The sequence below is a fragment of the Callorhinus ursinus genome, unplaced genomic scaffold, assembly GCF_003265705.2.
Source record: "Callorhinus ursinus isolate GAN/ISIS: 27379988/994484 unplaced genomic scaffold, GSC_fseal_2.0 scaffold13, whole genome shotgun sequence".
Lineage (NCBI taxonomy): Eukaryota > Metazoa > Chordata > Mammalia > Carnivora > Otariidae > Callorhinus > Callorhinus ursinus.
Genome location: NW_027397075.1, coordinates 15,237,566 through 15,263,689, shown reverse-complemented (window position 1 = coordinate 15,263,689; position 26,124 = coordinate 15,237,566). Strand labels below are relative to the sequence as shown.

Sequence of the window (26,124 nt, the reverse complement as noted above, 5' to 3'; positions counted from 1 at the left end):
AGCACAGCGCAGTGCTCCCTGAGAGCCAAGCTCCTGCCGTGAGACTGCCCTGCAGCCCCTGTGCTTGAGACCCCACACGGCCTGGGAGGAAGCTGGACCAGCTGTCCATTTGTCCTCTCTGTTCTGCAGAGCTGGCAGCAGACCGGGCCTCGGAGGGCCACAGCATTACCCCAGAGATGTGCCTGGACCCGGGGCTCCCAGGGCCTTTGGGGGATGAAAGGCCAGTGTGTGGCCGGTCTTCTGGAATAACGTCCAGAGCTGCAGGATGACGAGGTCCAGTTCGGGCCCTGCCCTACACTCCTGTGCCACCCACTGTCCACCATTACCCACCTAGGCAGCAGATCCCAGAGCCAGCTCGGGCCCACCCACACGGCTGCTGGGAGCCATCCACACTTGAGCTTTGAGCCCCTCCGTGTGCTGTGGAGACACTGGTGCCCTGGGCCGGGATTCCAACTTGCTGCCGAGCCGGGTCTAGTTAGCTAGTGGTTACCCTGAAGCAGGACCCCTGCCAAGTGCACTGTGGACGAGGGCACCTTTGAGAGCCCCGGTTCAAATTCTACTTTCCAGGAGCTGAACCCTCTACATCTGCTCTGGTGGCGCAAACTTCCTTCACTTACTCTCTCAAGCGACAGGACAGTTTGCTTCTTGTTGGCATTCATCAAAGCCTTCGGGTTTTGGGGAGAGAAAGCGATAGGTGGAAACCGGTCCCCACAGGCCCAGGCAGGTTTAGAGCCTGGCGAGGGTCCCAAGTGGTCCATAGCCTGGAAAAGCAACTAAGGTTGGCGGGGCTGGGGGGGCGGCTAACGAACGCCTCACAACCCGAGAGCAGTTCTCCGACACCATGTGAGCACAAAGCCACGCAGACCCACATTCCTGGCATGGCTGTGCAGGGCAGGATCCTCTGAGTTGCCTTGGAATTGGGACAGGAGGGAAGGGTCCAGCACGAGGTGGTGCCCACACTGGTGGACCCTGTCAGGGTTGCTCATGTCTCTGCCTGGAGTCGCCTCCTGCTGGCTCGGGACCATGGGAGCCCAGGGCTCCAGGCAGGCGGGCAGGCATGGAGCACCACGCCCCTGCCCGCCCAGGGTTGGGGCTCACTGGCCCAGTCATGGCTCTGCCCTCAAGTCAGGTCTGGTCGGTTTATGTGTAAACTGTGGTGCACCCAGACCACAGAAGAGTGAGTTCTTAGGCCAGAAAGATGAGGACCCTCACACGCACGTTACTAAGTGAGGGGCGCATCTGAAAAGCCTACCTCCCAGACGACTCCAGCCATGAGACATTCTGGAGGAGGCCGAGCTACAGAGACGGCGAAGGGTCAGTGGCTGCCCCAGGCTTGAGGGGAGGGGAGGATGAGTCTGGGAGCAAAGAGGGTTGTCAGGGCAGAAGGGACTCTGTGACACCTCGACGGACACCTGTCACTATACATTTGTCCAAGCCCAGAGGACGCACAATGCCTGCTTGGTGACCCTGAAGTAAACTCTGTGCTTCCACTGATGAGCAGGTGTCCATCTGGGCTCAAAAGTTGTAACTAGTGTGTCACATGACACACCGACGTGGGGACCGTCTACACCCTGTGCTCTGTCTTTCCGTAAATCTAAAACCATTCTCAACGAGAGTATTAATGAAACAACAGCTAAAGCACTGGAGCGGCAAGAGTAGCTGGCAGGACACGGCCGGAGCAAGGCCTTAGGGCAGCCGCAGCAGCCAGACGGGGGCGGGATTTGGACTTGGAGTCTGTGCACGGAGCATGCCTTCACCTGCAAGAAACTGTGTAACTGATGAATTAGAAAAAGTGGGACAGGGGAGCCTGGGTGGCTCAGTCAGTTAAGCGACTGCCTTGGGCTCAGGTCATGATCCTGGAGTCCCGGGATCGAGTCCCGCATGGGGCTCCCTGCTCGGCAGGGAGTCTGCTTCTCTCTCTGACTCTCCCCCTCTCATGCTATCACTCTCTCTCTCAATAAATAAATAAAAATCTTAAAAAAAAAAAAAAAAAAGAAAAAGTGGGACAGGGGCGCCTGGGTGGCTCAGTCGTTAAGTGTCTGCCTTTGGCTCAGGTCGTGCGAGCCCTGCATCGGGCTCCCTGCTCAGCGGGAAGCCTGCGTCTCCCTCTCCCGCTCCCCCTGCTTGTGTTCCCTCTCTTGTGCTGTCTCTGTCAAATAAATAAATAAAATCTTTAAAAAAAAAAAAAAAAAAAGAAAAAAAGTGGGACAGCGAGAACAGCTGAAAGGAATAAAAGGAAACACAAAGATGTGAAAATAAGTCCCAAACTGCCAGTTGAGTTGTGTGTACCTGCTAGTTAAGAGCTCACGTCGGCCTCCGTCGGGCAGAAGCCTCTCTGCTGCAACCCAGGCCCAGTACCCGGGAAAACAACATGCAAGCCTGGCCTGACTGACAGCCCCCGCGGGGCTGAGTTCCTGTCTGGCAGCAGCCCTGCCTCTGCCCTGCACTCTGCGCCCTGGGAGAAGCACCGTGAGCAGAACCGGGCGGACCGCTGCCACCGACGGACCTCATGCACCAGCAGCCACGCACCGTGCACAGGGCGGATCGCGTGCACAGTGTGACCAGAGTTTCTCCTGGGAGGGGAGCCGTGTCGCACCATGTCAGCGACTTATGGGCACAGAAAGTGATCTTCTCACAGCGGGTGCGGAAATCCACTTGTGACTGAAAATACCCAAAGTAAACTAGAAACAGACGCTGCACGCCGCACCCTTGGCCGGCCTCCCCTAGGCTGTGGGAGTTGAGAACACGGTGGGAGCTGTGGGGGCAGAGCCCGGACCGCCGGCGGCGACACGGTGAGCCCCACTAGCTGAGGCTGCCGCCGCTGCCCAGGAACTGCTGCGGGGTGAGCAGCTGGGTGACGACGGGCACTGATCAGCCCAGAGGTCGTCACATCTGACGACTGCAGGGATGTTCGTGCCATTTGCACACTCAGGCAGCGCAGAGGAAGATGTCTTACGTGAAAATCCCATTTACAGTATCAACAAAGACAAGGAGGCTGTGCGAACACACCCCAGTGTGGACAAAACCCCCCGGCCCGACTGCACACCCACCGCAGGGATCACCTTCGCTCGTGTCCCGCCGGGTCCCACATACCACCGCCCACCATCAGGCCCTCATCATGGCCGCCTGCTCACAGGCCTCCCCTCACACGCGCCCACAGCAGGTTTACCTGTAACGGCAAGAACCTGGAAACCCCCGGAGCGGCCACTGACAGAACAGGCTGTTTGTACGTGGGACACGGGAAGCGAGGGGGCGCAGCCCGACAACCCCTGACACCTCAGCCAAGCGCAGCGGGCACAGCGTGCCCCACAACGCTCCCGGTCCGTGCACTTCGCTGCTTGCTGTCCCCCCACTAAGACAGCAGATACGACAGAGGAGGTTAAAGTCCCCGTGGCTAGTGAATCCCCGGACGCTACGTCAGGAACTAATGATATACCAAATACTGGCTAAGTGACTTTAAATTAAAAAAAAAAAAAAAAAGGAATTTAAAGTCCCAACAGTGTTTTTCTTGGGGGTCAGGAAGTGGATGCCCCAGTTTAGGGAAAGGAGAGGCCAGAGACTGTCAAGGCCCCAGAGGAAGTCAGTGGTGGAGCCTCCGCTCACTGGGGAGCAGGACTGTTCCACAAGGACGGAGGCTGGGGGGCTTGCGGTGCAGGAATGGGGCAGAACGGCAGGCTGGGGCACCCCGGGGCTAAGGGCTCAGCACAGTTGTCCACTTGGAAATAAAACCCCGCCAGCCTCTTCCTCAGAGACTGCCTTATGACGGCTGGACGGCTAACCTGTGAGAGGGGTTAGCCGTGGGAGGAAACCCCTAGAACTCACCGCAGAGGGCTTCCCAGGCGCTTCCTCCGGACACGAGAGAGGGGCAGGTTCTGGGCCATCTGCCTCGTCCCCCCAGCAGAGACTCTGATCTCGGGGACACAGTTACGGGGGTGACTCTCAGATGTGGGCTCACCTGGAACAGGATCTGTAAGGCCCCGTGGAGGATGCACATCCGCCGTCCGAGGAAGATGAAGAAGGGCACCACAAGCTCCAGGAAGTGGTTGCTGAGCGTCTCAAAGCGGTGGACCCACCATGGGGACTGGTGCAGGAAGTAGGCCGCAGGGTTGGGCACTGGCTGCGTCTGGGGAACAGAAGAAGGCCCGTGAGCTGAGCCTGGAGCTCCACCCCACGGGGGACTTGTGCCACCCCGGCCCTGCCCACCCTGTGCCCACTGGCTGTCCGAGGAGAGCATCCTGGCCGGGAAAGGCTCAGGGGAGGCCAGTCCCATGGACCCTTCTCTGGCAGCTCAAACGCCTGTGGCCAAGATGCCAGACCTGGGGTTTTCGGGGAGGACGATGGAACCGAGCATCTCAGCCTTCTCGGGGTGCGCCCTCCCCCTGCCTGGTCTCCTGTAATTCTGATGCTGACCCCTGGGGGCACCTTGAGGGTCCTGGGGACCCAGGAGCAAAGGGATGGGCACTAGGGGAATCCAGGTTTCAGGCCAGCGCTCACATGGCAGAGATTTCCGCTCCGAGGCTGGTGGAAGCTGGGGGTTCCGGCCTTGTGTGTGTTCCTGGGAACAGCCTCCGAGCATGTGTGAGGGGGGCGGGGGCGGCTTGTCCCGGGGGCCTGCGTGTTGACTCAGCCGTGGTGCTGGCCGCCCTAGGGCCCAGCTGAGGGGCCCCGCGCCTCTGACCGCAGCGGCCCAGTCTTCCCCCAGACCCCTGGCAGCAGCCAAGGCTGGGAGCTGGCTACGCAGAAGGCTGTTGAGGGGGATGGGGTGCGCTCCCACCCAGAGGGGACGCCCGGGTGGGGACATGCAGCCATCGGTGAAGGGCAGGGGTGCTCCACAGATAAGAACGGCACCCAGAGTGCTCCGATTCCGGAACGGTGTGCGGCCCAGCACATTCACCACCCCACCCCCACTCGCACCAAGGTCTGGGATCCGGAATGTTCGAAAGCAGGTGTGGGGGGAGCCCAGCCCAGGTGAGCGGCCTTGCTCCTTTTCTCGCCGCCATGGGGTCTGAAGCCTCGTGCGCCGCCATTCTCCCTCCTGGGGACTTGAGCTCTCCACGCACACACCATCCGAGGGGAACGCTGGGGCCGAAGGGACAAACGGGCAATAGTCGCTGGGTTGGCCTGGTTCCAGCTTTGAAACTCAAACACGTTTCTGATACGAAACGACCTTTACTTGTCACAGACGGTTTAGCTCCTGCCGCTGCCCCTGGAGTCCTGCGCCCACCCCCCCCTGCCCCCCCCCCCCCCGCCTCCCAGCACGGCCTAGGTGCAGTCTCTCCTGCCCCCGGACACAAGCGCTCGTGGCACGGCGATCACAAGCAGGGACGCGGGCTGTTGTGCCCCACAGGCCTGACCGGGTGTGTTCAACAAAGGGTGACCCCAGGCCATGTTGCCTGCAGCCCCCACACCTCACCAGCCTCCCATCTGAGTTTTAGGAGACAGATGAGCGCATTTGCACCATGTCCCTCGGGGTGGGTCTGGGGAGGCCCGCAGAGGTGACAGGGTTGCGTCCCGGGGGGCCCAGGGTGGCCATGTGCCTTTGCGTGCTGGTGTCCACCTGGACTTCTCGGTTGAGGAGTGTCGGCCAGGCCCTGCCCTGCTCCTTGAGGCTGACAGGACTGGCCTCCTGCGTTCCAGCAGCCTGGGATGGTTCTCTCCAGAATCCATGGCTCCCTTGGCCTCTGAATGGTAACTTCTGGGTCCACTGTTCCTTCTGCATTAGCTGGCTTTCTACCACAAGGTCGTGTTCCTCCAGCCTGTTCATCAGCGCTGGTGTGGGCCACGTGGGCTCTAATTCTTGATGGCCACTCATTTTGATGTGTCCACAGCACTTTCAGAGACTCTCCCTACTTTCTGGCCCTCAAGATGTTCCAGGGTCATCTGAAACCCTTGCTGCTGCCGTCCCTCGGTGCACCGCTTTCCCCGGGGAGCCCTGGTCCCTCTGAGGGGAGGCTGGGAGTAAGGAACCCAGCCTGGGCATGAGGGCCACTCTCTCTGGGCCCCTCCGTGGGCAGAACTAGAAAATAGGCAAGTGACTGTGTCTCTGCTGTCCCTCACCCATGCCATCTCGCTCACAGGGCTATGTGTCTCCCTGTGTTCTGAGTGGATTTCTGCAGACGGGGGGGTCTCCCCATCTTTGCCCCAGGGGCTCTTGGCCACTGACACCTGTTCCCACCTGTGAGTGGGAAGGGCGCACCTGCCACGTGGTCTCTGGGCCATTTGCTCTCTCCTGAGGTTTCTGCCACACCGAGTCCCCCAGCTGTGCAACCCCGGGACCAACGTGTGGCCGAGACACTCGGTGGACGGGACATGTGGTGGCCGCTGCTGACGGAGTGCAGCGCATGTCCCATGTTGTGGCCTTCCTGTTCACTGTCTCACGGGGTCCCTGAGACAGGCAGCCCCGTGTCCTTTGCCCTCCAGCGCGGATGGTCCACAACGGGCCGACAAGCACAAAGGTCTTGGCGTCAGCTCTGCAGAAAGGTGTCTTGGGCTGGGTCCCTTCTGAAAAGCCACTTGGTGGAGCTCTGTCGGGGCTGGCTCGGTGACAGGATGCAGACATGAGAACGAGCAAGCACGCGGGGAGAGGATGCGCTTCCCTTTGGCCTTCGGAGCAGTCACTCCTTCAGAAGTCACTGCACCAGTGGGTCACATCTGCTTCTCGGTAGGTGTGCAGTCCTCCCGCATCTGGTGAGGACTTCTCAAGGACGGGCAGGCCCGGCTACTGGTAGGACACGTCTATGAAGAAAAACAAACAGAGCTTGCTGTGTTTGCTTGGAGCCTGGGGAGGGAAGCCAAACTCTTCACTGACTCAGGGAGAAGCTGCCTCCTGCGTCCATTCCTTCCCGCAGAGGGGCGCAAGGCCGAGGTGCGGGCAGCGGCAGTGAGCGCACGCTCGGCTCGGCCTCAGGGCTTTCCAGCAGAAATAACGCGTCCGTCCGGATCCGGGAGAAGCTGAGCCGCCCCCTGCGGCCTGGCAGAGGTCCAGCCTGCAGGCTCTCCAGCCGCCAGCCCCACCTTTGGGCAGCGATGCCCTGTCCACCTGGGGCTGGCTCACCGTGTCCTTTGCAGGCTGGCACCTGGGGCGAGGGGTGGGAAGGACATCCGGCTTGCAGGGCATCTGACGCCGCCCCCCAGGTCACGGCAGTGGGAGCCCGGACAGAAGAGCGCTGAGGGGGCGTATGAGGGTTCTGAGAAGGCTATGGCCCAAATTGATAATCTCTGTGGAGCAGCTGCTACGAACTCTTGTTGGTGTACGCCTGTGAAGCACTAGGACCTACTCAGTGGAAGCCCCCACCCGACAGCGCCAGGAAGCCCATGCAGCCAGGGGGCAGCCAGACAGCCGACTGGTCGGCAGGTGTGAGCCTAGAGCAGCCCATGTCCTCCGCATGCAGGCACCGTGGAATTCCTCCAAAGGATGGCTCTACTTTCCCAGGGTCCACACCACCCGCGGAGGGACCAGCCTCCTCCTGTGGGTTTACGACCTGCTGGGCGCGGGGGTGGGCTGAGGGCAGCTCTACCTGCACTGTCTGCACAGCTGGGGAGGGTCCCGGGGCCTCCCTTCTGCAAGCCCGGGACAGAGTTTTATTTTTGTTTGCACTGAAGCTGGAAAAAAACACTGTGTCATAAAATCTGGCCGTAAACCCTGGAAATGGCGTCTGGAACATCGCACCCCATAAAGCAGGGGAAGGAGTGCCCAGTGCTGCCTCTGGCAGGAAGCTCAGCCACGCTCACCCTTGCGGTCGCAGCTCGTTGGAGAACTGCGGCCAAGTGTCCGGAGTGCTGCTTAGTTTGGATGCCGGCGGCTGGCCAGCCCTGACCCCTGAACATTCTACAGCTGGTTCTCTTAAGAAGAGACACTTTTAAAGAAGAAAAACATGAGGAAAACATGAAGGGTGATAAAAACAGTTCCAGGATTTGGGGAAAGCAATGTTCCTTCATGTTGGCTCCAACGCTGTCCCTTCCAGGCCCTCAGTGCTAAGTCTGAGAGAGACAGAAATGGCTTTTTCAGCCATTTTCCCATTTTAGGGACTGTAAGTGAGGTTTTAATGAGAAAGGGAACACACATAATTCTTGTCTGAAAAACAAGTTTCTGCAAACCCTCAAGCTGCCCACATTGTTTCAGCAGGAGACTCTGTGAAGTTGCACCCCCTCCTTCAGCCCAGGACCCCTGCCCCTCGCAGAGCCAGGGGCTGAGGTGTCCACACAAAGGCCACTGGGAAGTCTGAGTTCCCCTCTGTCTTCGGGGTGGGGGTGCTTCCCCTGTACACCGGAGGCGTCTGCCTGCTGGCGGTTCCCTGACGGCAGGAGAGGGGAAATCGCTTGCACCTGTCTGGTGAGCGTCTTAGGATAAAACCTGAAGACTGACGGTGTTCGTGCATGGCTGGTGGCTGGCCTCCCATGGGTACCGGGAAGGGTAGGGCCCCAGATGTCGGGGCCGAGGGCTCCGTCCTGAGTGAGGCCACGGTGGGCCCAGCGGTGGCCACACAGGTGCTCATCTCAGGAGCTGGAGCCACCCGAAGGCTGCCTCCCCTTCCCACCCAGATGACAGGTGATGGGGAAGGAAGAGTGAGCTGTAAAGGTGGTGGCGCAAAGGATGGGGACAGGACTGGACACTGGGGTGGGCTGTGGCGGTGCCTCCCCAAGAGCTGTGCCCCAGCACTCCCCCTCGGGGGTGCGCTTCCCGCCTGACCATGGGGAGAGAGGCCATGTCCCAATGAGAGAGGCCACGTCCCAGCGCAGCCACATTTTTCAAGGACGGCCGTAAATCTGCCAACCTAACACTCTGTCCCTGTCAAGATTCTCCCAAGCAAGGGGGGCGGAGAGGCCTTCAGACCAAGAGCCCGCCGGCAGCAAACCCGCACACGAGCAAGGTGAGGGATGTCTGGTCGGCGGAGGGAAAACACATGGAGGCCAGGTCTGCGCGGAGGGGAGAGCCCTGGAAATGGTAAGTATGAGGATGAACGCAGGGGGCCGTCTGCCGAGTTTCATGAAGTGTCCTGAAAGGATAATTTGAACAAAAATAGTAACAACGTGGTACGTAACCGTGTGACCACAGCCGCAGGAGGACCAGAGGGAAAGTGAAAGAGTGTCATTGTCATGGTCCCATTCAGTCCCATACGGCTTACAGGATAAGCACAGTCCTCACTTGGAGGAAAGCTGTGACGTGTGTAAGAGTCTCCGTGAACCCTAACACTACCACGAAAACAAAACAGCTAATAAGCCAAGAGAAGTAAAGAGAAGGAGCTGTAGAAGACATCTAAGTAATTCAAAAGAAGCAGAAAAAGATAAAAAAAAGATCTAAACAGATGGGAGAAAGAGCAAACGAACAGCAGGATGGTGGTCTGAAACCATGTCAAAGCACACGCTTGGTGCAGACGGTCAAAACACGCCATTGAAAGGCAGATTTTAGGGGCGCCTGGGTGGCTCAGTCGTTAAGCGTCTGCCTTCGGCCCAGGTCATGATCCCCGGGTCCTGGGATGGAGCCCCGTGTCCGGCTCCCTGCTCAGCGGGAAGCCCGCTTCTCCCTCTGCCTGCCTGCCTACTTGTGCTCTCTTCCCCTCACACTCTCTCTCTTGCAAATAAAACCTTAAAAAAAAAAAAAGGCAGAATTGGTCAGACTGGATAAAACAACAAGACCCAAGTGCACACTGTGTGCGAGACACACACTCCAAAGGTGAGGGCGCATGGAGGGGAGCAGTCAGGACCTGGAGGACGGGGCCATGCCAACACGGGTGGCAGGCGAGCTGGAGCGTCTGTGTGGGCATCACACAAGCAGACCTCAGAAGGACTGCAACCAGGGATGGGAGGTTGCTGCTTCAGGCTGACGGGGATCACGAGGAGGCCCCAGCACTCAGACACTTAACACCCCTCGTACCAGAGCTTCTGAATACACCGAGCAGAACTGCAGACAACCACGGCTAGAGATCCACGAGTCCACAGTTCCTGCTGCACATTTCAGGCCCCTCTCTCAGCACTGGCTAGGACAAGGAGACAAAAACAGGGACGTGGGAGACCTGAAGGCACTTATCAAACACTTGACTTCACGAGCACTCACAAAACACAGGATATTCCTTTTTTTAGGCTCAGATGCAACATTCACTGAGGCCATATTCTGGGCCACAAAACGAGCCTGAATAGATTATAACGTGTCATCTCCAAAAATGAAGGAATTAAATTAGAAATCAGTAACAGAAGGATACCTGCAAAGTTCCCACCTATTTGGGAACTCGGTCACACTGACTGACTAGCCTTCACCGAGTACACACACTAGTATACGTGTCACTAATCTGACGACAGCCTCGGGGTTGTTACCAGTTTAAAGTCTGGGAAACAGTCGAGCCGTGAGATAAGTTCCTTAGGAGCATATAAGCCAGAGTGGCTGAGAGAGGGCAGGCAGCACGGGTCTGTATGAACAGCAGGGAGTGACACGGCCCTGGGCTCAAGTCTCAGTGCTAGCAGCAGTGACTGTCGCTGACCCTGAGGCTGTGCCCCTGCCTCTCATGGACTTGGCTTTGGTCTGATGAGGCTCGCCCTTCCCGGTGACCCCGGGGCATGGGCTGCACCAGAAGCGCCTGGCCAGACTGTCTTCCCCTCCTGGCCCCAGTGCTGACTCCTCCAGTCCCCAGTACATACAAAAAAACATTTTCTTCCCATAAAATCACTAAAACCGCCGGGGGACAAAGCATATAAGCCCCGACTCCCAACCCGCTGGAGGTTACTCAGTCACGGCTTCTATCAAGTTAACATTTGTAGTTTTCATGGTAATGTCAACCTTGATTCAAATTACTTCCAGACTAACCGACCCTCATCCAGTTACAGTACAAAAACAGCTGGTTTTTGTACTGTCCCGGGGCTGCAATTAAAGGTAGGACCCCCTGGCCTGAGACACACACAGAAGCCTCCTGAAAGTCTCCTGAGCTGGGGCTGGTCTGGGAATGCAGAAGGAAGGTTCTGCTGTGCTGGGTGGGGGCACTGGCGCAGCACCCAAGGCCATAGGCATACCTGGAAAGGACGTGCGGGCCGTGAAACATGGTGGTCAGTGCTCTGGCCCAGCACTGGCTGCCTGGGAGGGGCTGAAGGCTCCCGCCGCCACAGCTGTTCTGGGCGGCAGGGCCCGTCCCTGGGGCTCAGCCCACCTCAGTCACCCCTGTGAGCACACTGGCGTGGCTGCAGAGGTCGTGGGCATCCAGGAAGGAGAGCCTGGCCTGGGCCCTAGGGTCAGTGTGCCTAGAAGGACCACAGGTGGGGCAGGGCTGGCCGCAGCTGGTGACCATCCTCCTGCATGAGGTGGGTGTTCCAGAACCCTCGGTGGGGCCTCTGCAGCCCCCACTGGCAGGGCAGATCTGGCTGCTCTTCTTCTGGGGGTGTCGGGCACAGCCCAGGACACAGTCCGTGCCCAAGGCCAGCCCTGCCGGTCTGTCTGAAATAACCGGGCATGCCTGAGCTGGCTCTGCTTGTAGCCCTGATCAGAGGGACCATCTCATGCTTGGGACCAAAAGACTATTAAATTTCCCCGATTCTGCAGCAAAAGGATTACATTCTACGCCCCCCCGGCCCCACCCGCCCCAAGCACGTGTAGAATGGATTCCTTGAGACCCTTGTAAGCAGAGCACCTGGGGGAGGGAGGGGCGCAGCCGGGAAGGGGGAACCTGCCCTTGGCTGGGGGCTCCATGTGCAGCACAGCAGCCCCCTCTCTGCGACCCACCTGTTCACGTTATTAAAACAAACCACCCGGGGAAACCTGGCAAGCTCCTTCCTGATGACAACCGACTTCAGCAAATCAGATGGAACATTCCACAGCAAAGCGGCTCACGGCTTGTGCTGACATCCCTACCGCTGAAAGCAAGTCCGTGTCCACAGGCATTTTGACACCCGTGATCCCGTCTATGTTGGGGGACACCTCAAACATCAGGAAACTGGACACCGTATCCTCCCAGCCTGTGAGGGGGATGGATGGGCCGACGCGGAAACGGGTGCAGCGAGCCTCCCGCCAGTCACGGTGTGCCCGGCCCAGGGATGCTAGTGGGGAGCAACGGCGTCAGGGCCTGGCCTGTGTCCCGGACAGGGCCTAGCCAGGCCCGGGGACAACAGAGGGCTCTGGCCGCCTCTCCCAGTGACATGTGATGGGGCTAAGAGACGTGTGTGGACCGATGCCACATCTGTGCGGGATGACCTGGGTGTCGGTTTGTCACAATACTTGTCTACTGGCAAGTTTTCTGTCGTGAGAAAGAAAATCAGGAGAGCAGAAAGCTAGGTCTCAGCAGAGACATGCAGTCAAGTCCCAGGCTGCAGTTTACTCTCGGCTGTGGCTAAGCGACGCCTGAACACGGCTGAAGACATGCGGCCTTAGGCGGCCACCCGCCTGTGCCCTCCTCGATCTGCTTGCCCCTTGTCGTGCGGGGCTGGGATGCTCCCCCAGGCGGGCAGACGGCACATGTGTGGGTGCTGACGGGAGCGCCTGCCGTTAGAGATGGAGGCCATCAGCTGTCTGTCCGCCTCTGTCCCTCCAGCAGCTACGAGAGAGCAGATGTGAACCCAGGAGAAGAAACTAGGTGCGTGTTGTAAACCATGATAAGATACAAACCGCCCCCAGAATGGAAGAACACGGCCGAGGGTTTCCACCGGCTGGTGGTGTGTGCGTCGCCCGGCGGGGGAAGACGCAGGCCAGCTGGGTGAACGGTCACCAGACAGCAGGCAGGGGGACCACGCCCAGGGCTCCTGGGCTGCGACAGACGTTGGTGTCACCTGGGGCCAGCAGAGCCAGAGACGTGCGCCCCGTGCGGGCAGATTATGTCCAGGATTTCTGTCGGCGAGTGTGTGCGCCAGCGCATGGAGGCGGGACGTCCTACAGTGAATTGTAGATTTGTGTGTGGCCGCGAGGCGGGCCCCAGAGCCAGGGTGGCCCTCAAGGTGACATAGCCCATACCGCGGACATCCTGATCTTGGGGTGCACGCATGTTACTCTCTGTCAGGCGGAGCCCTGTGCTCCAAGATCCTATGGCTATGAAGGGGGACGGCCTCCTGACTGGAGCTGCATCAACTTTAGGAAAGAGAATCCCCAAGAGAGAACTTGGAATTGGGGGTTCTCCCAAGTGCCCAGGTCTCTACTGCTGCGCTTCCCAGCGGTAACGTTCTGGTTCAAAGGGCAAGTGTACTGGCTTTCTTGCAGAGGTGCGGCTCAGAGGGAGGGAGCCAAACGTGGGGCAGGGGCGCGTGCACTCACAGCCGGGTCTTCGGACGGCCTGTCTTCTCCCCCCTTGCAGATGAGCGGCCTGCCACTTTCAGAAGCACCTTATGTGCCTTATGTCTATGACAGACACGTTTTAGATGCTCCATTTTATAGAAGCAGTGCACGGTGTTGCCTCTTAAACCGTAAAGGAACCATGTGAGGGAATGGGGGCTGCTCAGCCTCTGTCATTAGAACCTTCTCAGTGGTGTCTGCCAGGACTCGCCCGCTCCAGGGCCTTGAAACCACGGACTTGTGACCCACTTCCCAAGTCCCCCACGGAGTGCACAGAGCTGCAAGGGGACTGTGGCCAGGGGGGTGGGACGTGCTTCGGGCGTGTGCCCCTCAGACTGCTGTTTGGGACTAAAGGAGAGGAGATCCCACTCAGTAGGGGAGGGTGGCCTACTCCAGGCCACCGTGGGAGCCAGCTCCCAGGGTCACTGTTCTGTTACCCTCCTGGACTGGGGCATTCGCCTTTGCAGCCTCCAGGCCCTCCGGGGCTGCACGGGGTGCTGCAGGGGTGTGGACGGCACACACCTGCTGCAGGGGTGTGGACAGCAAGGAGTTAAGGATGAAGGCTACTGTGCCCCCTCCCCTCCTCCTGCCTGCAGGGCTCTCGAAGACCGGAACTGCTGGGTGCCCTCCCAGCGGGCCCCAGAGCTGAGGGGCTTGTGGACGGGAGGAGCAACATCCAGGGACACGGAGCTACCGGTGGCCCACCTAGGAGCGCCAAGTGCTGAGAACTGTTACCACCGGGACAAGGAACCATTTTCCACCTCAACATAGCTGAACAGGTGTGTTCAAGACAGGTGGCAAGAGGCCTTCCTGACCGCACAAGACCTATGGGGAATCTTCAGTAAACTTGGCTGAAGCTGCCCTGACGCTCAGGCGGCTCCCAGTTAGAAAAACGGGCAGCAGGAAGTCAGTGCCGAGGGCCAGGCTGGTGCTCAGTGGACCCTTGGGGGTGAGCAGGACGAGGCACCATGTGTGTGGACAGCCTTGCAGGCACCCTACGACATGGACGCAGGGGAGCACATCAGTGACCGTAGGCATGCGGCCCCACGCGTGGCACAGACCCCAGCTCCTGAAGGGCCTGCTGCGGCGTCCGGGCTCCGCAAGCTAGCTGCCCCTGCACAGGCTTGAACCTTGTTGGGTTTCGAGGTGCAAAGGACATGACACAAAGTCCTCTCCGATGTGCCACAGGCCACGGACCTCACAGGTGATGGGAGCAGACAGTGACTGGTGACCCCAGATGGAAGGTCAGCTCTGCGTGCAGGACTTTGGAGCAAAACTACAGCATCCGTGTCGGTCAACTCTTGTACAGCCTGGGGTGGGGCACCGACCCGACCCCCCGAAGGGCTGCAGGTGGGACCTGCCAGGCTGCCAGCGAGGCGGGACTCCTGCGGCAGCTTAGCGACCGCACCACATGCTCCTCACAGTGCACCCCCCAGCCGCAGGCAGAGGCCCTTCCTGGCATGTGTACATCCAACATGCGCGAGTCACTGAGGTGTACGTTTGGTAACCAGAGCTTTCCAAAGTTAGTAAGTCGGCATCCCGACTAACTTGGACTGAACACAGAGGTGACCTGGGGACCTGAACACGGCTGACAGACGGCTCGCTGCCCTGCGCGGAAGGCTCGCGCACCTCACGGTGGCCTGGACCGAACGCACAGCCGCCGCCCAGCAGCAGCATTTTCCTTTCCTCCTTTGCCGAGTGCCTGGCAGCCAGGCGATCCTGCGGCCTTCCTCATGGTTGCTTTCACTGGGGTCACCGGCGGAACCCATGAGCCTGGGGACGAGGGTTCCTGGGACCTCCTGAGGGGAGACTGGCTTTGCCATGGTGGCTCAGGGCCACCGTGGCTCGGCCTGGGTATGTCTGTGGAGGTCTGCTGCCCTTTCTCCCATGGTGCCTGATGACCATACCCACTGGTACCGCCCTAGCCCCTCTTCTGCTCCGACCGAGTCCCCCAACGGCCATGTGTAGGTAAAGCGAGGACATAGATGGGGGACGTGGGGGTGAGCCTGTGGTGTCACATGAGGGCCTCTCTTGCTGGCCCCCTACTCCCTGCAGGATCTGGGGGCCTCACAGGGTTGGGGCGTCAGGGCTCACCACCTACGAGCTCCCTACAAGGCCTCGCCGTGGTAATACACCACGTGGACAGTATGCCTGTGAGCAGATCAGCTCAGGATGAAGTAGAAGCAGTGACGAGCAAAGCCTGGGCTCTCGTCTCGGCCGGAAGCCGCTCCCTCCTGCTCACCCATGTGCTGCGCCCCATCAGCCCCACCACTGTCCCCAGCGGGTCCCTCCTATGAGGCTCCTGCCAGTGGTGTCCTGACAGTGAATGAGGCAGGCCCTGCTGCCACCCGTCAAGGACTGGAGGGGTCCAGGTCACTGAGGACAGGCCGTGTGGCCCCCATCCTGGCCCCTGGCAGGCAGACAACAATGGGTTCTGCGGGCAGCTGACAGCACGGGGGGTCCCAGCCCCAACTCCTCACCTCACCCTAGTTTACAGAGTGTGTGGAAACAAGATCGACTGAGGGAAGGCCCCTGCTCCTTGACAGAGTCAGGGTGGTTCTGTTCCTCCAAGGGACCTGACCCGGAGGCCATACTCCCAACTTGATGACCAGGGCCCCACATGGTCATTGAGCCAAGACTCAGCCTGTCCTTGAAGACCAACTTAAGTGGCCTTGACCTCACACCATACCAACATCACAGGCACCTGGCCCCCTCCCCAGGATGTGGGTCACAGGCCCACCGTCTGCCCAAATCCTGCCCAGGGCTGTGTGAGGACACACAGGAACTCTGCCCTGGTGACCCCTGACTCAAGCCCTCTGAGGACGCACCCAGCTGGGGGAGGGGGGTGTCACCCAGCCTGTGTGGGCTCGCCTGGCCCTCTCCCTGCTGGCCAAGACTCCTTCTGTGGACCGAAAATCAGAGTTACAGGTCCTGTATCCACCCTGGTCAAGACCTGCAGGCAGAGAGGGCAGGTGTCGGCGCTAAGGGGATTCTAGCACGCACTCCGTCTGCACACGCTGGACACTCACAGGCCCTGCCCGCAGGTTGCTGGGGGCCACTGTGGGCTTGTGGTGGGGCCAGGACAGAATGGAGGGCCTCCTAGCTCAGCCCCTGGGGCCCCCCTCCATCCTGTAGAGCCAGAAACATTTCTTCTCTGGCCCTTTACAGGATATTAGCTCCAGGACCAAGGGAGGGTCTCATGGGCCCCTGGGCAGGAGGGGAGGGGAGTCTGGAGGGACGCAGGGAGAGGTCCAGTCTGATACCCTGCTAAGCACGGCACCCGTGGAATGTCCCTGCCCCCAGGCTGGTTAACAGATGACAAAGCCGCAGACACACCCAGGACTCCCCAGGTGGCATCTACTCGACACATTCAGGACTGAAAAGCCAGAAGAGGCGTGAGCCTGTCGCAAGCACCTTTTACACAAGAGCAGGTATAAGTCACTTTCCTGTACGGGAACCATAAGCCAGGGGTGGGAGACACGGAAGAATATGTCCCATCTGACAGGTGGCGCTCTAGGCGTGTCAATGTTTTTGCGGCCAACAAGAGTGAAAGGGCAGCTGGCAGGCATTCACCGTATACACGGACAAGTGGATGAGGTCGCTCTGACCGAGTGCCCTCTGTTAATTCGTTCACAGGGAGACCTGGTCCCAGCCCCCCACAAACATGTGAGCCGTCAGCAGGGACAGGAATGTCCAGAGGAGCTTGGACCTGGGTGGGGTCCCAGGGAAGGGGAGGGTAGAGGACGACTGCCTAAAGCTTGGGGCCAAGGTGGGGGAGGGGACCATGGCAATCTGAGGACAGTAGGACTCGCACCTCCCCCCATGTCTGTTTGCCATGATTTTGGGGGCAGGGCATGCGGCAGAGCGACTCCCACTGTGCACTCTCCTGGCAGCATGTGGGGCCAGCCCCGATGCCAGGAGGGAGGATGCCTAGGCAGGAAGGACCATGGACGGTGGTGGAGGGACCAACACCCAAGCAGAATGGACACCGGAACCCACAGCCATGGGGGCCAGAAGCCCCATCTGCCAGCCCAGCACATGGAATGCCCTGAAAACTACCTTGTGACCTGCCTGTGCTCTGACAAGCAAGCAAGCAGAAGAGGGCATCCCTGTGACCCCAGGCGTGGCCTCTAAGAGGCTGCAGCTATGGTACAGGGGCTGGTCCCCATGGACGGGGGGCGGTGGCGGGGCGGGACAGGGAGTTCGGCCTGCGGCCACCATGCAACCCAACCTACCTCATAGTGGAAGTCCATGCAGGTGAGGTCCCGCCAGCACCGGTCTCCCCGGATCTTGATCAGGCCCTGCCAAGGCAAGACAGACAGACAGGAACATGAGCCACTCTGGAGGCTGGCAGTGGTCCCTGGGGTGTGCAAACCGGCCACAGGTGGGAGGACCCAAAGGAAGCTTCAAGGGAGCGGAGGAGGGTATCTCCTGCCTGAAATATGTAAGAGGTAAGACGTAAATGAAGCTGTACTAGCAGCACATACGGGGCTTCCTGACAGCCGAGGTCAAAGCGTGTGCGTGACACGTCCAAACTACTGGCTTCCTTGGATAAAGACAATACCTTCTGTGCTTTCTCGAAAACTCAGGTTGTCTGAGCATCATTGCAGGAATGTACTTCTGAGGCTTTAGAAATGGATAGGCTGGCAAAGCTACGGACAGATGCCAGACTGAGGGAACCAGAAGGGGGCTGCGTCTCACCCACAATGGCAGCGAGCAACTCAAAAGCTCAGGTGCACTGGGCCAAGCCCTCCCCAGTGGCTCGAGCGCTCACTCCCCCCACGGGAAACCTGGGTGCCCGGGTCCACAAGCATCCAGGTTACGGCTTTGCTGCCAGGGGCACAGGGCCATGGCTGTGGAGGAAAGCTCCCCTGAATGGCCTGCGGCCAAGCTCCGGACACCTCCAGCACCATGCCCTGCCCCCCGCTTTCTCTTGGGAACTCATGGCTCCCTTCCTAAGTCAGAGGCTGTCCTCTGCCAACTCTGCAAGCTCCGCTCGGGTCCCAGAGATTGAGTTTTGAGTCTTACATAAGAGCTGAATTAGGAGGTGAGGAAGTACGTGGAGAGAAACAAGCGTGGGATGCAGCTCGGCTTTCTCTTGTGATGCTGGTTTTTACAGCTGCGACTGTTCTGGGCCGAGTCCCACCCGGTCAGCAGATACAACCGCACAGGCCCAGCCTGGCACAGAGGAGGAGGGCCTGCCCTGGTTGGGGTGGCGCAGGTGTGTGGAAGGTGCAGAGAAGGGGCGCTGGGTTCTGGAGGAGGAGGGTGGGCAGCCATGGAGAAGCGGGGACAAGCTGGAGGAGGAACGAGGAGCAAAATGCAGACGCCCCAGGCAGCAGGTGTGAGGGAAACTGAGGACTTGTGTGTCCAGAGCAGAGAAGACCAGGAAAGGTTGTGTTAGACGAAGCCCATGAGCCCCTGGGCCGCAGTGTCAGTCAGGTTTGGGGAGGGATGGAGCTGGCTGGTCAGGGCCAAGGCCGGGATGGCAGCCGTCAGGAGGGGTGGCACTGCCAGCAATGGTCCCAGGACCCTCGGCTCTACGTCCTCATGGGCGCCACGTGACCGTGGTCTTCAATCCCATCGGCAGAACTGCCTTGCAGCAACATTGAGCTGAGTGGATACATACCAGGGGTGGTGGCCCAGGCGTTGACACCTAAAACGGACTTTCAGGTGGGGAATGACCTTGGGGTGGTGAGGGCTCTGAGCGGGAGACAGGACGGTCCTGTGTCAGCAGGCCTCTGTGGCCATCCAGGCAGAAGGACCATCCAGGAGTTGGGACGTGTCGGGAACGTGGAACCCACAGGATGGGCTGAGAGGCAGCATGGGTGTGGAGTGGGGAATGGCATGGACACAGCAACACTCAAAGGAGCAGGGACGAGATGCGACAAGGAGGTCCCAGGGTCGTGTGGCAACCCTTCAGGCCTCCACAGACTGAGCGGTGGTGCTCCCGCCATGCACGTGGGCTCAGCAGGAGCTAAACGTGCAGCTGGACAGCCAGTTTACAAACCTATCCCCCAGAGCTCCTAGCACTCTGGCGTCCTGGGCCCTGACCCACCAGTGGCTCTGACAAGGGGCGTGCACACAGCACACCCTCCGCCAGCCCGGCCACCAGGCCTCCCGGGGCCATGTGCACCCCCACACAGAGCCACATGCCAGGCACCTGGGTGGTGCTATTTGAAAACTGGAGTCCCCGTCTTTCTGGAAAGTGGGTTTGCTTAGGTTACAACTGTGCCAGACACACAGCCCCTGGGTGCAACTCTGTGGTGCATTCGAAGAGCCACGTGCCCGCTGTCCAGACCTGAGTGTGTCTGTCCTGCGGCACAATCACATGACAGCCCTGTGAGCGACGCTCTGCTCCCCGCACCCCTCAGAATCCAAGAGTGGGTCTCTTTAGAGACTCAAACTAGGCAGAGAAGAAAAAAACAAAATAATTAAAATGTCATTCAAGTTCTAAGCTGATATGAGACACTTAAAGATCTGAGACATTCTTCCGGGAGCGGAGAGTAATTATATTCCTCCCCATCCACTGACTTCTCCCTATAGTGCAGATGTCAGATTTTCCACGGATTTTTCCTTCCTGAGTGAGCGTCAAAGGAACAAAGACTTCTGTCAGCCTTTTTCAGCCCAAAATTAATTCTGAAAAAATGGCTCAGACAAGCCAGTACCAGGCCAGACCCGAAGAGAGCCACGTGACCCACAGCTGTCCACCCCTGCTCTCTGGGGAAGGGAGGGTGTGAGGTGCTGGGACATTCCAGGCTGCCAGGGCAGGCTCAGGCCTTGCGGGGAGTCGGGGGCGGGGGGGCAGGAGCATGAAGGCCGCCACCCAGGGACGCAGACAGGCCTCTCCAGATGCTCGCGGGTCCTAGGACGTGCTTCTGACACTCCCATTCGGAGACAGGAGGCCCAAGGCCTTGCCGCAGGAAGGACATCTGTTTCTCCATGCTGCATACTTCACCCCGAGCTGAGGGTGAGGAGAGGCTGCCAGGCCTGCAGCTGCACCCAGGTGAGCAGCCTCCTCGTAGGAAGCCATCTGCAGCAAGCCCATCCTGAGTGCACCCTGCACCCCACTCTCACTGACCAGGCTGCCTCCTCCCTCTGCAAATGCGGGGACTGGGCTATGCTGGGGCCCCTTCCCTCAGAGTTCCAGAAGCCCCGATGACCCTGGGCTGTGCACAGTAACAGGCTCATGGGGTTGAGGAGGTTACTGTGGGCAGGCCTGGCAGTCTGGGACACCACTCAGGCTTCCTGCAATCAATCTCCTCTGGGGGCTGAGCAGGCAAGTGGAGGGAGCTCTACGTCTTGGGTGAGTTTGAGGTTCATGGTCACGTGCCCCCTATTTGGCACTGGGGTCACAGGCACATGTGGGCATCTCTCAGGAATGACCTGTCTCCATGCCACCCTGGCGCCTTCATTCTCGCGCTGTCTCGGGGTGCTGTTAAGCACTTGCCCGGCCCAAGAATAGCCGTATAGAAACCACCCCCTGAATCCAGCACGCACAGCGCAGTGAACGCTGCCAGGAGGTGCTGGAAACACAGGCTTGTTGGAGGGGTGGGGTGACTGATGGTTTTGCATCGTCTCTGAAGCTGGCGTCTCTGCCAGTCGCTGGCCGTGCAAGGGGCTGCAGGGAGCGGGGGCGGGGGGGTGCACCACAAGCGCTTGTGAGCCACGAGGACTCGATGCCATTTCGGCCCAGGCTGTTCCGAGCCAAGTGTCTGGAGATGGAGACAGGAGCTGAAGGGGTGAGTGTGGGGCTGTGAGCAGGGGCTGAAGCGGAGGCCAGAGTCCAGAGCACCACAGACCGTCCTTTCCAGAAGTACTGGAGTGTGTGGTCTGGCCCCCTGCGCGCTCACGGGAAAGCCCCTTGCTTCGCGCTCCATGTCTGTGCGATGAAGCGGCTTGGAGTAAGTGCTCTCCTGTCTGGAGACCCCAGGATGGGACAGCAAGGACCTGGTGACCCCCACTTGGGGTTGGCCTTCACGGGGGTGCACTGCACTCACCCCAACAGTTACTTCATTATGTGTGACACAATTTTACTGGCGGCATCTGACTCTGAGGAAGGGCCCTGACTTCTCTCCCTGGTCAGAAGCTGCTTGGTGAGGTGGCTAGCAGCGCCTTTCCTGACCCCCCGGTGCTGGCCACGATTCGACCTCCACAGGGCTGCAGCACCTCGGCGACCCGCTCACGAGAGGAGCACACGAACACGGAAACTGCTTCCGGGGCAATTCCAGTTCACTCACACGGCAGCCACCGGGCCTCCAAGGCAACAGGAATCTTCCCTCCCACGGAAGTGGTGTGAGTCTCACGAGGGAGAGGCCGGAGGCCGAGGAGTGGCTTGACACCGCGGCAGCAAACAGCTCTGCTGCAGAGCAGACCCGGGGGGCCCGCATGCTGCACGCACACAGCCACACCAGAGACTCCACGGCAGCAGCACAGACGGGCGCAGGTCAGGGTGTAGGGAGAGGCACGCCGCTCACTCCCAGCCCTGTGCCCACACACGGCTGCCGCCGGGCATCCATAGTCAGGAAGCTGCCTTCGCTCTCTGGGGCAGGGGGCCCCCAGGCCTGGGGTGGCTGCATTGTTATGCCTCGCTCATCACCCCCAGGTGTGCGGGGTTTACCAGGCTGCACCTCACAGCAAGGGCCGTGAGGAAAACGTAAACCCATGACACCCTCTTAATCAAAGGCTGAGCTACAACTAACGTGAAACAAAACAGACGCATCATAAGTGTTCAGTATGTCCTGACAATTGCACACAATCAGGTGCCTGTCATCCCAAATGGGATGCAGCCGTCCATCCCACAGAACGTTCTCTGGGACCCCTTCCCAGGCTATTCAGGCCCCACTCACCAGGAGGCAGCTGCGGCTAGTGCCAACTCTGCCTGCTCCCGGACGGCCCCTTGTACAGACGCGCCACCCTTTACACCGTGTTGATGGACCCTTGGTTGTTCCCAGTCCTGGCTGTTGTGAACAGGTCTGCGGGTGCGTGCAAGCCCCCGTGCAGACATAGGCTCTCCTTTCTGCTGGCAAACCTGCAGGAGTGGGAGGCTGGCTCGCAGGGCAGCCATGCCTGGTGGGGCCTGCCGGCCACTCTTCGCGAGGCTGCATCCCTCCCCAAACTAGCGCTGCGCCCCCACGGGGCACCCGCCAGCAGGACGTGCTCATCCCACAGCAGACTCCTCAGATTTCTGTTCTCCAAGTGTGTTTGAGCCTAATGCCTGCCTTTCTACTGCGGTTTCTGTGTTCTAGATGTTAATTTTTGGTTGGGCCACTGCACTGCAAATATTTTTCACAGTCTGTGGCTTGCCTAGTCATTTTCTTAGTGCTGTGTTTTGATAACAGAAATTTTAATATCAATGAAGTATGTTTAGCAAAAAAATTTTTTAACGGTTATGGCTTTTTTGTGCCTGGTCGAAGAATCTTTGCTTACCCCAACGTAAGTGTGTTATCTTCTGGAACCTTTATTCTCCTGGCATTTATGTTTGTAAAACAACTCCTGTGCCTGCACCAGTGTTTGACCTTGTGCCTCGGTTGGAAATGGGCCGACCGTACCTGTGTGGGTGTGCTTCCATAAGGTGTTCTCCCAAGTGTTCTTCTAGAACTTGACGGCGTTGCTTCTGCACTTCCGTCCACAGTGGTAGAGTTTGGTGCAGATGAAACAATACCCAAGTTCATTGTCCTCGCTCGCAGATTTCCCATCACTTCAGCACCGTTTGCTAAGAGGGGCTTTCCTTTTTCCACTGACTTGACTCGGGACTCTTGGTTGAGTATGAGCTGACAGGAGAGATGTAGTCCATTTCTCTAGCTTAGATCAATGCCACCCTTCAGTTTTAAATTAAGCTGTAAAATCAGGAGGTGTGTCTCCCAGCTTTGTTCTTTTTCAAAATTCTCTGTTTTTCCAGGAACACTTTACAGTCAGCTTGTTAACTTCTCCAAAAAGCCCACTGGGAGCAGGACAGGAATGGCCTCGAATCTGCATACGCACTTGGATGAAACAGATGTGGCAGAGACAGTGTTTTCCTACCTGTGACGCCTGGGGCGGGTCCAGGCTGAGGCCGCCGATGCTCTGCACTTGCTACACCCGCACCTTAGACGTCTGTAACCAGGCTCATTACCAGGCACTGGAGGTTCTCTTGGCCGCTGCAGATGGTATTTTCCAGATCTTCTCTTGTAATGATTCCTTCATCGTGCACAAAGTACAACGTGTGCTTCACAGTGACCTTGTGTCCCGCAACCTTGCGAAGTTCACGTATTCATTTCACTAGCTGCTTTTCTGATTCCACCAGGTTTTCTGCATCTCTAATCATGTGTGTGAACAACAGCGTCATTACTTTTCTGCCAAGCTTTATGTTTTCTCTTTTTCTGGTCTTCCTGCACCAAGACTTACAACACAGCGCTGAGGGTACTGGCAGGAACACACGCCGGTCTGGTCTGGCTGGGCGTGAGCACTCCAATCCCCACCAGCCAGGATGGGCTGGCCAGGGTTTCAGATGCTGTCCCCGGAAGAAGTCCCCCCACCGTCACAGGTGGGTGTCAAACTGTATCATGTGCTTGTCTTCCATCTGCTGCTTTCTTCTATTACTGTGGTGAGTTGCACTCATTGGTTTAAACATGTTAAACCAACCTTGCATTCCTGAGATAGACTGTGCCTTTTGATTTGTTGATGTTTGGCTAAGAGTTTCTGTGCCTTTGCTCCCAGGGGATGCTGGTCTCTTTCCTTTCTATAATGACCTCGTCAGGCTGGTTTCACAGTCACATAAAAGGAAACCTGCGAAGTGTTCCTGCCTCCACTGCTTTCCAACAGAGTCTGGGTAGGAGTACTACTGTTCCCTCCTTAAGCATCTGGTAGATTCCGCTGGTGAAGCCATCTGGGCCTATACCTTTCTCTCTGGAAGGGGTTTTAATTACAAATTCAATGTATTTAACAGACATGGAGCTATTTAGGTTTCCTTTTTCCTCCTCCGTTTTGGGAAGCTGCATTTGTGAAGGAATGTGTCCATTTTATCCAAGCTGTCGCGTTTCAGGCAGCTGACTCTTATAGCAAGGGCCTCAGACGCAACCGCCTGTGGTCTGAGGACAGCGTCTTCTCCTGGTGCTGATGATCGCAGCCCGGCCATGGCTCCTGGCCTGCTGAATACGGACCTGAAAAACGTAGGTTCACAGGCCTCGCTTTTCTACATCTCAGATATGGCCTTTTTCTCTTGTAACAGGACAGTCTGTACACGAGGAGCATCGGAAGGGCCCCACTGCGGGTACTACAGCCATGAGCATGAGTGGCATGGGTGCTCAGCAGTCACACCCCTGCTGATGAAGCCGTGTGGGAAACACACTGGCATCTCTTCACTGCAGTCACTTGGGGGTCACCTAGACGTATGGAACAGGAAAGTTCATGCCGTGTCAGCTTCTGAGAGGTGCCTGGGGGCTCTGGCGTATGCCCTCCCCTTTCTGTTGCATATTCCATTCACTATGCATGCAAGCGACCTGCTCTGGCCACAGCAAAATACACAGCTTAGGATGAAAATGGCTCATTGCAGCTGCAATTTGGTCAATAAGAATTTAGGGTATTAATTTTTTTTTTTTTGAGGTGTGGAGGGGCAAAGAGGGAGAGAGAGAGAATCTCAAGCCGACTCCCCGCTGAGTGCAGAGCTCGACGACATAGGGCTCGATCTCATGACCCTAAGATCATGACCTGAGCTGAAACCAAGAGTCAGACACTAACGGCCTAAGCCACTTGACTGCTCCCAGGGTATCAATTCTTAGCTCATATCATGTGAAGGAATAGTAAAAATAACTTACAGTCAGCAGAAGTGTAGTACACCACGGTGGAAGAACTGCAGAGAGTATATGCAGAAAAGTGAAAGCCATGCTAACAAACTAAGCACAAGCACACAAAAGCTGCTGCACCCCCAGAAGTGCAGCCTAACGGCGCTGACTCCCGACGGCCACCCTCCCTAGTCTGACCGAGCTGCAGCGCGGGCCTCCTCAACCACGTCCTGCCTCCCCTTGGTGCCGTCCAGCCCCGCAAATCCCCGGCAACACGGACACGGCCTCACTTCCCAGGATTTCAGCAACTGAGGTCTCAGCCCTCACCACAGCACAGGACAGCTGTGGCTCTAAAGCCACGTGGGAAGCCCACTGCCTGGTCCGACTTAGCATGCAGAGGCACCAGACGCAAAGGGTCGGGCTTCGGAGACCGGCTGCGGACACGCTCACCTGCTCCGGGACGAAACCGGCCAGTCCCAACAGAGCTACAAACACACGTACATATTTCTGTCTTAGACAAAAGCAGAGAGTTGAGAGCGAAGTGAAAACCTTTTTAAAGCATAATTAAGGGCAAACTATTATCTTAAATACAGTGACTCAGACACCCACGCTCTTTGCCATTTTCTGCAAATGAAAAAGATTCTCCACACTAATATGGTTGAAATCCATGCGTTTAAAAGAGAAAATTGAGCTGAAACATGCAAGAAACATTCCAGAGAAGCATCTGGTGCGCGTTTGCCCCATTCCAGTGGGAGGGCACAGGTGAACATGCTGAGCAAACCTGTATCTTTGCCCTGAGGAGGAAAGTCCAGTGGGATCATCTGCATCACCCGGCTGCTCGCCATCTCAGCAGTCTGAAGTGGGGAGCCCCGGTCACTGGAGAAGCCCCAGCAGGCTAGCTCACAGCTGCATGAGGGAGCTGCCAGAATCTAACACGTCAACAGTAGGGTGACGGCTCAGGTCATCATGTTAGCTCTGTCAGCGGGCGCCAAAGCTAGGAGACGAAGCGGGACGTCCCACCCCATACTGCCCATGCCTGCAGTTGGTGCAGAGAGTTGGCCAGGAAGCTGGATCCTGTGGTCCTGTCTCAAGCTGCAGCTTCCGGCTGGGCTGATGGTCTTT

General features: G+C 58.3%; 1 protein-coding gene across 2 annotated transcripts in view; it reads right to left on the bottom strand.

Moving 5' to 3' along the window:
- The window catches only part of LMF1 (lipase maturation factor 1), a 91,420-nt gene that overhangs the window by 9,863 nt on the left and 55,433 nt on the right, over positions 1 to 26,124 (bottom strand). For both annotated transcript variants that reach the window (XM_073899754.1, XM_073899753.1), the window contains 2 exons: positions 17,476 to 17,541; positions 3,956 to 4,123 (listed from right to left, as the gene is read on the bottom strand). In XM_073899754.1, the coding sequence (XP_073755855.1) occupies positions 3,956 to 4,123; positions 17,476 to 17,541 (234 nt within the window). The remainder of the gene's footprint in view (positions 1 to 3,955; positions 4,124 to 17,475; positions 17,542 to 26,124) is intronic.